We start from the raw sequence: 13,622 nt of genomic DNA on the forward strand, positions 1-13,622 counted from the left end.
ACCTTCACATGGAATTAGACAAGGAGACCCACGTCCCCATATCTATTCATTCTAATGGCAAATGTTCTCTCTTGGATGATGCACAAAGCCATTGAGGATGGGGATTTCAAAAGAATCACACTCAACAGGTATTGCCCTACATTGTCACATCTATTGTTCGCCGATGATGCTATATTTTTACGGATGGGACGGTCAAAGAATGCCAAAATCTGGCAACTATTTTAAATCAGTACTGGTTTGCAACGGGCCAAGCCATTAACCTGAATAAATCGGGAGTTTATTTCAGCAGTGGATGCCCACCGATCCTCAAAAGGAATATGGCACATGAGCTAAGAGTTCGATCATAGAAAAAACAGGAAATACCTCGGCATTCCATCCGAATGGGGTAAATTGAAGAAGGAGATGTTTGCTTGGATTTTAGCAAGATTGAATATTGTTGACACCTAAATTTCGACCGACCATTTAATGATAATTTGCATAGAAAATTAGGGATTAAATTTTAACCCCTAAACAAAAATATTAAAATCGCATAGCATATAGTTTAGGATCATATAGTTTAATTACATTCAACATCGAATCATGGCGAGGTGAGTAAGTTGAAAATCCATTGCATAAATCAAGCTCGAGTACCGAACAAAGCTCGTCTCGCTCGGAAGACGGGGCCGAAAATCACAAGTCTAGAAGACCTTGGTTGTCTTAATTTGAGCTTAAATCAGTCCATCAAGCTTAATTAGAGAAAAGCCCAAATTAATTCAACCTATTCGGAATTAAAATAAAATTAGATGATAAAGCCTAAGCCAAAGCCCACTAGGATTAGCAAGCCCAGTCAATTAACCTAGATATGCGATATAAATATGTCATTACGCTCATAATCAAAGGGGGCTACTCATAACTATTTGAACACAATTCTTGAGAGCACGAGAGGCCAGCACGATTCCACACGCGGCCACAGAAATGAGAGAAAGGAAGCCTCGGAGGATACGCGTCCACATTGAGAAAGAGAGGAGCTGTCTTTCTTCCCGCAAGACTTCACGTGCTCAGAAACAGGGATCACACCACAGAAAATGCCAAAGAGGACCCCCCACTGTACACGCATTCTGCAAAGTCAGAGGTCTTCCAACACCGCCCTGGTCATCATCTCTGCTCCGCCTCCGGACCGTGAACAGCAGTCACCAGCGCAACATCAGTCCAGTGACCGAGCTAACCACGCTCCTCATCTCCTTCGTCTGTTCTGAACGCGCAACAGCACCATCAATTTCGCTGGCCCTGCAGTCCCCGAGGAACAGCCCAGTCCCAACCGCATCAGAATTTTTTACCAGTCCATGACGCTCCTGTGATCCAACTCAGTGTTCCTGGTGCAAAACCGGCAGGCTTAAGCCAGGACAGAAAGATTTCGGAACATCCAGGAGGCTCCAAGTGGTGATTGTGGAATTATTCAATGGCTTAGTCAAACCAAAGTCAAATTTTGAGTGGAGATTCCTGGTGGGCTGATTCGGTGGAAAGAAGGAGACAAAGGCCAAAAGGTTTAGCAAACCAGCTTTTACGCTGAGCAGCCCTACCTCGGCCAATCAGCAGGCCTTGCAATGTGAGCCCAGCTCCCTGAACCACCGTCATTGCACTGTGAATTGCCGCCGGCCGAGCACTACCGTTGTGCATTGCCATCCGCGGCTGAGAGTCACCGCGAGCCGAGCTGCTCCTCGCCGTCCACACCGGAGCACCGCCTCATCTGCCGTCGACCGCCCGTTGCCAATCACCCACCGACAACCGCAACCTCAATCCGTAGGCAATTCAAATTTGAAAGAAATCATGCAAATCGGTAAAAATCTCTATCCGGTATATTTTCAAAATATTTGGATTCTTAGTTTGAATATTTTGAATATTCCGTGAATATTGCGTGATTGACTAGATATCTTAGGATAATGTTTGCTTTATCCGCAATGTTCTAAAATACCCAAAATTAGGAATCTTTCCTAATTTGGTAACGTATCTGGACGACTATCCGACCTTATCCCTAAGGTACGATGCGCGGCGACACGGCAAATCGTTATCTTATCCATATTCACTTGGATACGATAATAGATTTTATTTGCTTTCCAAATTCGAGCAATCGCCTTTCCGTCGACATCTATAACTCTATAGATATGACCATTAGTTTGATTTCTTTTCCTCATCCAAATTTGATAAGAAAAATCTTGCGGATTGCGTGGATTGTTTGAGTGCGGTTGTTATCTTTGTTTGATTGCTTTCTTTTTTTTTTAATAATAAAGAAAATCCAAAAATATGTTAGTTAGAATTTAAATTAAAAGTTTGCATGCTTAAAGAATCCTAAATATATCCAAGAGAGTAAGATAATTATTTGACTTAAAATGGGATTTAGAGTAGCATATTTCCTAGCTTAAATTAGAAATTATTTTAATCTTTGTGGATTATTTAGGATATTTAGATTTCGAATTTCCATGAAAATTTCAAAAAAAATGAGTCACTTTAGGACAGATTAAGATAGATTGCATGTTATTTTAGGCATTTTTTTATTCCGAATTTCATTGGAAAAATACCAAAAATAAATCATTTGTCCGTCACTAGAATTAGATCACGTCGACGCATGACATATAGTTCGCATGCTAGGTTGCATTAATCGCATATCATTTTTTTTGCACGTCATTGCATATAGGTTAGTTTGGATTTTAATAAAGCGCAAACCCTGAAGAACACCTCGAGCGCCTTGTTTTGTTAATTAGAAATCATATTAGGATTGTCTGTGTAATTTTTACTAACAATGCAGATGCTTGCATTGCATTAAGGTACGTCATTTTCCTATTCTTGCAATCTATTTATTGCTTTCTTGGGTGTTAAATTGGTGGTTTGCACCCGCATGAACACCTCACATGTTAGTGATTAGGTAATAAAATGGATTGATCGCTGCATAAATATTTTTTGAAAAGAAAAGGTACCGAAAGGGCGTTAGATTAGATCTAGCATAACCAAGTCCCCGAGCTTAGAATCTCGGTTCGTAGGAATAAAACATATCTCCCTATGTTTTATTTAGGTTTGTAATCGACCTACCGCAAATAGATTAGTGGCGACTCCAAGCATGAAAACTTTTGTATGTTAAAACTTAAATCCTAAGTTGCGAATTGGTAGGGCTTGGGAGGGCCCGAGTTAAGCCGAGACTTAATAATCCATTAGCCTGAGAAATTTATGTCGCGACAAATATGAAGTTAGAGGGATGGAAAGAAAAGACTCTGTCAAAAGCAGGTAAAGAAATCTTGATAAAAAGCGTAGTGCAAGCTCTACCTCAATATACTATGTCAATCTTTAAAACTCCCGACTCTATCCGCAATGCCATTGAAAAAGAATTGCATCGTTCGGTGGAAACAAAATGCCTCAACAAGGGGACGCAGAACCTAAGAAATGGGAAGTGTGAAATCCAGGAAAAGATAAAGGGGTCTCGCTTTAAAGATTTACAAATTTTCAACAAAGCTATGTTAGGCAAGCAGGCGTGGAGACTATCTCAAACCCCCTCAGCATTATGGAGCAAAATCTTAAAAGGTATCTATTTTCCTGATGGCGATTTTTGGAAGGCCGAAAGGGAATCACCCGTCCTGGGGTTGGCAAAGCATTATAATGGGAAGAGAAGCTATAGAATTGGAGGTGAAATGGATGGTGGCGATGGTGAGTCTATTAAAATTCGTGAGGACAAGTGGCTCACTATCGGTACGATTGGGGTCCAATGAACAAGGATGATCCAAGAATGGTGGCGAATAATCGTGAAGAAACGAAGGGATGGAATGAATCCAAAATCAAAAATCTCTTTGATGATAGTATTGCTAATGAAATCCTATCTATCTCCATTGGTCACAGCCTAAAGGAAAATAAATTATTCTAGACAGGGAACAAAACAGGTGCCTACACAGTATAGAGTGGCTACAACAAAGTGTGTTCCATGATCACAAAATCAGACAAACAGAGCAACAACATCATTTCAGCCTCCCGAAGATTATGGACAAAAATATGGAATCTGTCGATCCCCCCAAACTGAAAATTTTTCTATGGAGTTTATGTCAAGACGCCCTACCAACGAGAGAAAATCTCTTCAAGAGAAAAGTATTACCTCGACCTGTTGTGCCCCCTTTGTGCAGTCATCCAAAGACAGCCGAACATCTCTTTCTACTATGCAAATGGATGGAAAATATTTGGTCAGATTCGAGAATCAGCCTCAATGTAAGCACCCTCAACATCACTAGAATAGACAAATGGCTTCTGGATTTTTCAAAGCAAAGAGGGACTCACCCAAAGAAGAATTGTTAGCGACAGTGCTATGGCTGGTATGGAAAAACCGTAATGACAGCATCTTCGCAGGTCGGCCCACAAAACCCCTCTCCTTAATCGACGCAGCTCAGTGCACAAGTAAGAAGTTTTAGCCGCGGAACCCGAAGAAGATAAAAAAACACCCAAAGAAATCAAGAGTACCTGTCTACTGGATACCTCCGATTGGAAGCTCCATGAAGTTAAACGTGGACTGCTCGTGGGTGGACAATGACAAACCGAGTTCAATTGCAGGAATCTTGCGCAACTCAAAGGGGATGGTCGTCGATGGCTTCGCTGAAGGATGTCCGAGCTTCAACTCCTCTGCAAGCTGAAGCCCTAGCTTTAGTGCAAGGACTTTTGTTTCGAAACAGCAAACAGAAACGCACGTGGGTGAAGGACAAGTACAGAAAGTGCAGTGGGAGTGTGAGAGCGACAGTTCATCCTTAGTGGAGATGGTGTTGGGCCGAGAAGAGCCCCTTGGGCCTTGCGGAATATCTTAATTGAATGCAATGATCTTTTAGCTCAACAAGCTTCAGCGAAATTAAGCCATTGTCCTAAGGAGGCCAACCAAGCAGCAGGCTGGGTAGCTAAAGCCCATCGTACAAGAACTCTTCGTCCAAATTGGGTGTCTTCAACAACCCCCCCAGCTCCTTCGAGATAATTTGTTTTCGGAGACTTGTTCATTTTCATCATGTAGACCTCTTTTTATGAATGAATGAAAGTACCTCTTAAGACAAAAAAAAATGACACCCCCCAGCTCCTTCGAGATAATTTGTTTTCGGAGACTTGTTCATTTTCATCATGTAGACCTCTTTTTTTATGAATGAATGAAAGTACCTCTTAAGACAAAAAAAAAAATGACACCGTTTTTTTTCAAGAAAACAAAAGGTCGAGATGAATCTAACTCTAGGTCAACCTACTTTAGAGGATGTATCACAGAAACTGAGTATCCATTCGATTGGAAATTTCACACTTCTCATCTCCAAATTGAAGCAGATTAGGTCCACCAAGAGCATGAAATTCAAAGGGGCTGAAATCCTTTTGCAGACTGAGGAAACATATGATAATAAGATTTTCCTAGAATGTTCTTCCGCGCACTCGAGTTTTCCCGGAAAATCATCTTGCCTTATGATTCAAAAGGGGAAATAGCGCCGAACTTGTGATATATTATTACTCGGATTGTACCGTGACCAAACAGTGTAAGTATGTTCTGTTCGGAAACTAGTGTATGTGTATGCGACTGCACATCATAGATATCACACGAGAGCATGACTTTGATCCGGGTATGGAACTAAGAAAATCGGGTTTTTCGCTGATTATGTTTAGTTATCATGAGATGTGTACCGGTGGCAATTTTCAACACGACGTCGCGAGGGCGAAACATTAGCATGTGTACACATCAAAATTGGAAAATCTTTATCCATTACATATAGATCTTCGTCATTGTACATGTTGGGGATAATTAACGAAAAAACTCATAAACTTATTATACGCATGCCAATTCAAGCCTAAACTTTTCAATTTGGCTAATTTAATCCTAAACATTTTGACGATTTGCCACTTTAGTCCTTCCAGCCAATTATGGCTGATAATCACTAACATGAATGTCAGTCATATTAATGTGGACGATTTTTATAATCCTTTTGAAAATTTTCTAACTTTTTTAGAAAAGGAAAAAAATAAAATATATATATTAAAAAAATGCAAAAATTGTCTACATTGACGCTGGCCATGCCACATAGGACAGCTAGCATCCATGTTAGCAATCATCAAAAGGTGTAGAATTAAATTAACCAAATTAAAAAGTTTATAATTGAATTAACATTCGCCCAGTGGGGTTGGGGCTTCTTCTTAGTAATTTTAACCGCGTTTCATCCCAATATTGTACGTGGTAATGGGTTTTTTTTTTTTATAGCTGTCCATTGACGAAGACATTTTCCAAAGTCAAGTTAAAATCGAGTTAGAGCAAGAGGCATCAGGGTCATTCCTCATACTCTTCTTCCCTTTTTTCTTCGTTGCGCCGATGCCTTTCAACCGTGATTTCCCCCAAACACATACGACCCCGTGTACTAATCCACATCGGAATTTGGATGATACAATAAATGGGATCGAATGGGTTTCAACTCCGATTTCAGTTTTTCAATCTAATTGATTATTTTGTTTCTCAGTCATATCCAAAAGCGTACTAAATACTTTATAAGATTAGATATGTCCACGTTAATGTCCTGTCCCATTTCAATTCTTGTCCTTACTACCAAACGTGATGTCGAAACACTTGACTTTAGCGTGCATGAACATTCTGTCTCTTCTTCTTTCCTTATGGGTAATCATGGCCTCACTATTTTTCATGGTGGATCATAATCTAAGCATGGAAAGTGAAATCCCGATTCATGCATGACCATACATTCAGGCACGGACAGCGACAAACTTTGCTCGGTGGAAACCCTGTTCCGACAAAGCGAGGAAAATATACACGTAATGCCCACATACGCTCATCCCACAAGACAACCTAATATTTTAACGTTGAACCCAACGACTTCTTAAAGAGAAGTTCAGCTGACGGAAATGGGCAACGGTCAAAGTTCGAAATCTTGATCGTTCTATGGAAGGCGGTTGCTCTGAAACTTTGCCTGTAACTTCCGAAAGCTTTCTCGATCCTCTCTCTCGTTCATTGTCTACTCTGTTACGCGTCGATGCCACCTTGTGGCTGTAACTTTCCACTCTCTCTCTCTCTCAAGCCCCACATCGAGAAGACATTCAAAAAGGACATTTTTTATGTGGGAATCTCCTAGATTGTGCCATTAATGTAGCTATCAATCATTTGGCACGGTTGGTTGGTCGGTTGATCTTTGGTTTTTATGGGGTAATTGTAGTCCAATTCTTGGGTGTCCGTCCTGAATTCAGTCGATCAGTCCAAAGGCCGAGTTCTTGGCTCTTGGAAGTGTCCAAAATGTAGTATTGGCACACGCAATCTTGAAGATTTGACCTGTTTTTGGTCGTTTCTTTTGCTTTTTGGAAACCAAAAAGCACTAATTTTTTTTTAACGAATGTCATGTCGTTTGTTAATGGTTTCAAACTTGAAGTTTCATTGTACCTTCCGTTTCTGTGGTGGGCCAAACTTGAGCCCTATATATTTCTGCTGGTTTAGCAGAAAGTCCTACAAATTTTTTGACATGAATCTTAGGTGCTTTTGATTCTCTGGTGATGTTGAAGAGGCAACTACAGGAGGAGGATAAGGAGGGTGGTTCTGGAGGATCAACAAGAAGGCCTAATATTAAGTAGAGTTACTTTACTAGGGACCATTGAATTCCAATTTTAGTGTCTGTGACTGTGAATTACTACTATTCTTGATTATTTTGCAGTAATTTCAGGAATATGAGCGGAGGGCTGTCGCCAGATGAATTTGCATCTTTTCTGGAGCCTATCTTTCGGAAAGTGGTATGCTACGCGTATCGGTCACTGGTTGTGTTGCTTGAGAAGAACTCGAGTCTGGTTCTTCACAAATTGATTGATGATTATTACTGTTACGCTTAGCATGTGACTCTTCGTTTTTTTCTATAGGATATTACGATTCATTTCGTCTGGCTTAGTGATGTTCAGTCAGCATGCCGTGGATGTAGTTATGATTTCTATTGAGAAGGCTGTTTTCTAGTGGTGACTCAGATGTTTGGTCAGCAAAGTGGGCATTTTAATCTCGGTCACTTCCATTATAATCACCAAAATATATGGCTCGGGCAAATACTTTTCATCCCAAAGATGTGGAGGCTTTTGTCCATGTCTTGTTTCTTCATGAAGACCTGACCTGCTCTTCTATTCTATATTAAGAATGTTTCAGATATTTGTTTCTGAAGTGATTTGTTTATTGGGTGCATCTCCATGGATTAAAGATCTGTGAATCCTCTTCTCATAACTAAATTCCAAATATAGAATTTTTTTTTTCCCGTTACCTCTTTTTTTCATGAAGGGAATGAATCTTTTTATCTAACGGTCAAACGAGTTCTTCCTCATTTATTATGATAGGTATGCTATCCAGAAGTTCCTTGAATTTAAAAACATGGCATCCTAGGAAAATTAGATCTGCTCTGCATGTAGTCTAACGAAATCACCTGTCTGTGATCGTGATGCTAAACAGGACGAAACTATTCGTATTATTAGAAAATTTCACTTCGAATCTGAGTTACATTCTGCATCAAGCAGGTTAGGGAGGAAGTGGAACGTGCAATCCCGTGCTTTCATGATCCGTCCTTAAGGTCAGTGTTCCTTGTACTTCTGCATCAACCTCCAAGGTTGATTGCGAATCGGAGGAAGCCATATGAATCTTGTTTCGTATTAGTTTTTTTCATACTAGGCACAGTAATCTGGTTTCAAGTTCAAGATAACTTGTCTTGCGATATCATATCGACACTTCAACATCCCTTTCGCACACGAGTATTTATGTATTTCTAGTCTATATCGTAGAGCATCATCTAATCCTGTTGGGACTTCTGAAGAAAGCAGTCTGCGACTGCAATTTTTAACCAAATTACCGGGAACCATCTTCACTAACAGTCAGATAGAAGCCGAGGATGGTGCTCCTCTTAGGATCGAACTAGTTGATGGTAGGACAAATGAGAGGGTTACAAGTGACCCCCTATCTTCGATAAAGATCGAAATCGTCGTCCTCAATGGAGATTTCGGGTCAGACGAGGAAGAGGATTGGACCGAGAAGGAATTCAATGGCAATATCACTAGTGAAAGGGAAGGGAAAAGGCCATTGATAACCGGGGAGCTCACTGCGATGTTGCAAGGAGGAATTTGTTGCCTCCGTAATTTGATCATCACTGACAACTCGAGCTGGATGAGATGTAGGAAATTCAGATTAGGAGCTCGAGCTGTTCAAAAGGTTACTGCAGAAATAAGAATAAGGGAAGCAAGAAGTGAAACTTTCGTCGTTAAAGATCATCGAGGAGTGTGTAAGTTTGCAATGCCTTGGTTTCGTTGCCTTTCATTTTACGATAACATTTTGATTTGTAACCGCTAATTCTTGAATCTATTTGGGGACCTAAAAGAGACTTAAAGATTGACAAGTTTTCTCTGTTATGTGCAGTGAACAAGAAGCACCACCCTCCATCTCTGAGCGACGAAGTGTGGCGTTTAGAGAAAGTAGCCAAAGACGGCACTCTACAGAAGCGCATGACTTCGAGAGGAATCAACACTGTTCAAGATTTCCTCCAGTTGTACGAAGCCGATGCGTCCTCTCTGAAAAACGTAGTGACCATTTCTCGTCAATCCGTGCTAATTTCCCTTTTTCTGTACACGTTATTCTAAGCATTTTAACTATCAAATCATGCTACTTCTCGTGTTGTGCAATGTTAATTCAGATAATTGGCAATCGGGTCACTGACCGGATATGGGAGACAATGGTCAAACATGCCAGGACCTGTGTTGTCGACGATAGCAAGATGTATGCTTACTACCAAGCTTCGAACCAGGCCAGTATAGTGTTCAATTCGGTAATGAAAGTTGCTCAAGCAACAGCGGACGGCCAAACTTACCAGTCGCTGGACAAATTGACCCACTCCCAGAAGGTACATAGATCATAACCTGAAACTTTTATATCAAGTAGCAGAGTGTCAATCTAACTGGAGCTATAGAAGGGCCTGTACATATCGTTCTTCTTCATTTACACGGCAGAATGCATACCACAACCACTTCGCTTAAAATTTCTTAAGTATTCGTTTGATTTTGACTTTAATTGAATCTGCTGCTCGGTCAACAGATTTTGGTGCAGAACTTAAGAAGGCAAGCTTACTATAACAAGAATCAATGGGTGCCGCTCAATGCCTTACCCAGTATCACTCCTCCAAGTGCCCTCACCAACTTGCCTACAGAGTCGTTAATTGGACTGAGCCCGCTTCTTCATCATCTAGATTACACAGTGGTAAACCAAGGTATTGTGATGTTATATTACAACTATCTTTTTCGTCTTGGCCTTCTTAATCTTCCATAGTCTACTGTTCCTATTTCTTTATCGGCACATCCATCATTTTGCATCTCTATGGTAGCTGAAAACGAACCGCACCTTTATTCAGATAGACCAGAAGTGACTGCAGAATTTAATTACTCATTGGCTTCAACATCGCACTGCTACAATGTCACAGAGAACAGACAATTAGATTGTCTGGAGCCACAGAATCATATTACGGCGAAAATTATTAATCAGACTGTAGTAGACAGCTTAGCAAGGGAGGACTTTTTGTCCGATCTTAGTGCCAGCGAAAGTAGTCATCATCCTGGTTACTCACATGGACCATTTGCGCGGAACCATTCATCTCCTGAGGAGCTATTTAAAGTGCCATCTTCGATCCCTGGCAATTGGATGTGGACACCGGAGCATACTTTTGTCATCGGATCGAGCAGTGGGGCAGATTTCGGGATCTGTCCATCTGGCACAGGTTTCGGAGTTTGGAATTCTAGGATTTCAAAACCCAGAGCGGCGTGGTGCAAGATCCGTGCCGTGGTGAAGTGGGGATCGGTTCGGCGCATCGTGGCTGCAAAGAGAACAGCAATGTTCAATTGTGCACATTATTAAGTTGTATACATGGAAAGTCCCATTGCCCAAGAGAATTTTGGGTGCTCCAGGAGCACGAAGCTCTCATCCACCCAAGCCAATCATCACATGCGAAGTATCAACAAATAAAGGAGGAAAGTCATGATACTTGATGCGCGGTGATTGTCTTGGGTGGATGAGAATGTCTTGTTCGGGAAGCACCAAATTTCTCCAAAGCATCTAAGGGTAAGCTGCCCTAGATGCATCAACTTAGAAAAATGTCTAATTACTGCAATTTTTCTCTGTTGTGTTTTCTTGATTACCCTTTCATTTTTTTATTAAAGTTGAGCACCATCAAGATGGGGCTGCCAATAGAACGTGTCTTCTTTGTATAGATCATGCAAGCTGATCTTAGGAAGTACATCAAAACAAGGGTTTTTCTTCAAGCATTGTAAGCCTTTTGTTTCCTTCTTCAAGAATTGTTCGGCATTCTGTTTGTCCCAACCAACCCATCATCCCTTGATTTATCAGTTTACTTCTCTGATATACTTAGCAGACTTTTCTTTGCTTTACCCAATTTTACTTAGTTTGCGAGATCCGAAGTTTCTCCCGTCGGCTTTGCTGTTATTGATCTGTAATATTGTATTGTCACCATTAGAGTCACAAAGCCCACAATCTTGACAGTATATGGTCAAGGTTCTTCTATCGCCAATGTGGGATCTTATTTTCCAGGTGACATTCCACCAAGTTCCTGTAGACTCGTAGCTAAGACCGCTTTGAGACTTTATTTTCCAGAAAATATCGTCTGAGTGAGAAAAGAGATGAATTTTCTTTTCCTAAATTCAACAGTTTTGCTTTCATCTGCCCACAATCGAAATGGAAACAATTCATCTTTATCATTGAAACTCATGCAAGACTTGCAAAGTTCCCTATTTGATCAATGAAAAGCGCTTCTTCTTTTTTTCGTGATCTCAGAAAAAGAAGCGCTTATTTGGTTGTGAGAGTGAGTTCTAACAGAAGAAATAGGAAGAGAACCAAAATAGTATGCTTGGGCGGACAGTATGATGATATGATCTGAATACGAACTTTAAAGAAAAAAGCGTATCAGCAATCTAGGACATTACACACGACGTACCACGTACCTGAAATTGCTTATGGCGTTAAGCATGTTTTAGTTCCTAAATTTGTTGTAGATAACAGCGCTGAAAAGTGGAATTCTTCTCTTGAAGGGCAAGTTCTTGGCAAGAAATTGAGTATTGGATTTATTTCCTCTACGGTGAATATGTTGTGGGGACGAGGAGATTGAGAATGGAATGTTCCTTATGAACTTTCCCTCTTCCAGAACATTGCACACTATCCTCTTGTGCTGAGAAAATGGAAGCCTGAAGTGCAAAGTTTGGAGGCCTCTGATGTGAAAACTGTTGTTTGGGTCAAGCTACAGAGCGTTCCTCTGGATCTTATGGCATTGGAGGGTGGTCTTGAGGGCTTCTTCTTCAAGGGTGAGAAAGGACTTAGGCAGGGTGATCCTTTGTCGCATCTATTTGTTCTGGTGATGGAGGTTTTGCCAAAAACAGTTCAATAATGCTGCAAGTCAAGGCAGATCAAAATACCATTCTTAGTGCTCTAAGGCGAAACTTGCTCACTCCAATTTTGCTGACGATTTTGATGATATTTTCTAAAGGGGGATATGGATTCTTAAAATGAAATTTTGGCCTTGTTTCAGAGACTTAAGGACATGCCAGGTCTTATTCTTAACCCCCCAAAAGACTCGGTTATATCTAGCTGGCATTGAGCGGCAGCAGGTGGATGAGATCATAGCTCTTGGTAGCTTTTGAAGGGGCCAATTGCCAGTTAGATACCTTGGCCTTCCTGTGATTTCAGCAAGGTTAAGTAATGGAGAGTGCAAGCCTTTGAATAAAAGATTACTCTTCGAATGAGTCCTTGGACAGTTAGGCATCTCTCTTCAGCTGGAAGATTGCGACCCGTAAAGGAAGTAATCTACAGCTTGGTGAATTTTGGGGCGAAATTTTTTTGTTGCCAAACGACATTGTCAAAATGATTAGAAGCATTTGTATTGTCTCCCCTTGGAAGGGAAAATCTGAAAATGCTTGAGGTTCAGAAGTTGTTGTGTCTTCCGAACTTTGAGAGTAGTTTAGGATAAGAGGAAACCAGGACCTTGGAATCTTGCTTGTATCTTGCAAAACTTTTGGAGATATTGCTGCAGGCTGGACCCATTTGGGTGGCCTTGCTCGACTGTTTTTTGCTTAAAGGACAGTCTATTTGGGAAGTGAATCCAACTGACCAGAGTAGTTATGCTTGGAACAAGTTACTCAAAGCAACATTTGTTTTAAAGCCCCGTATCAAGTATCTTATCGGGGATGATAGAAGCGCATCACTTTGGTTCCATAACTGACATGCTAATGGAATTCTGGAGGATATAGCATCCTGGAAGAGTAGTAAATGACTTCGCCTTGAACTCATATGCTAAATTTGTTGTGGTTACTGAGGGTACGAATGGCTATGGCCTCTGACAAGGTCTGAATGTTTGGTCAAGATTCAAGCTGCAGTTCGTGATCATATCTGTCCCAGTCGTTCACCTGATAGGGTCTTGTCCACTGGTTCCACGTCTGGCTCGTTTACTCGAGCTGATGATCGGACTTCGACTCGAAACAGGACGAAGAAAGTTAAATGGCACAGGCTCATCTGGTTTCAGCCTGATGCGCCTAAGTTTGCGTTTCCTTCTTGGCTTGAACTGCTTAATAAGCAAGCTGTCCACCCGAGACAG

General features: G+C 41.0%; 1 protein-coding gene across 6 annotated transcripts; it reads left to right on the forward strand.

Moving 5' to 3' along the window:
- The first annotated feature begins 6,874 nt into the window (after positions 1–6,874).
- LOC115691878 (calmodulin-binding protein 60 B-like) lies at positions 6,875–13,417 on the forward strand. Of its 6 annotated transcripts, XR_008816018.1 has the most exons (10): positions 6,875–6,940; positions 7,522–7,586; positions 7,671–7,746; positions 8,506–8,558; positions 8,755–9,260; positions 9,395–9,555; positions 9,669–9,875; positions 10,067–10,238; positions 10,353–11,083; positions 12,067–13,417. XR_008816018.1 is itself a non-coding variant. In XM_056309431.1 (9 exons), exons 1-9 carry the CDS (start codon positions 6,911–6,913, stop codon positions 10,877–10,879), a joined length of 1,797 nt encoding a protein of 598 aa, XP_056165406.1. In that variant the 5' UTR covers positions 6,875–6,910; the 3' UTR covers positions 10,880–11,345. The 6 variants fall into 6 exon arrangements, 5 of the variants coding, with proteins under 5 accessions (XP_056165406.1, XP_056165409.1, XP_056165408.1 ...); XM_056309431.1 differs by lacking the exon at positions 12,067–13,417 and having other exon boundaries at positions 10,353–11,345; XM_056309434.1 differs by lacking the exon at positions 12,067–13,417 and having other exon boundaries at positions 10,380–11,345.
- Positions 13,418–13,622: the final 205 nt, after the last annotated feature.

Source organism: Syzygium oleosum, unplaced genomic scaffold (assembly GCF_021117445.2).
Source record: "Syzygium oleosum isolate NSW1041296 unplaced genomic scaffold, Sole_v2.1 Sole_v2.03, whole genome shotgun sequence".
NCBI lineage: Eukaryota > Viridiplantae > Streptophyta > Magnoliopsida > Myrtales > Myrtaceae > Syzygium > Syzygium oleosum.

Coding starts and splice junctions, on each gene's coding strand:
- LOC115691878 (XM_056309431.1), top strand. CDS start 6,911: ATGGAAGGCGGTTGCTCTGAAACTTTGCCT. Junction 6,941..7,521: donor GTTGCTCTGAAACTTTGCCT/GTAACTTCCGAA, acceptor GTGATGTTGAAG/AGGCAACTACAGGAGGAGGA. Junction 9,876..10,066: donor AATTGACCCACTCCCAGAAG/GTACATAGATCA, acceptor CTCGGTCAACAG/ATTTTGGTGCAGAACTTAAG.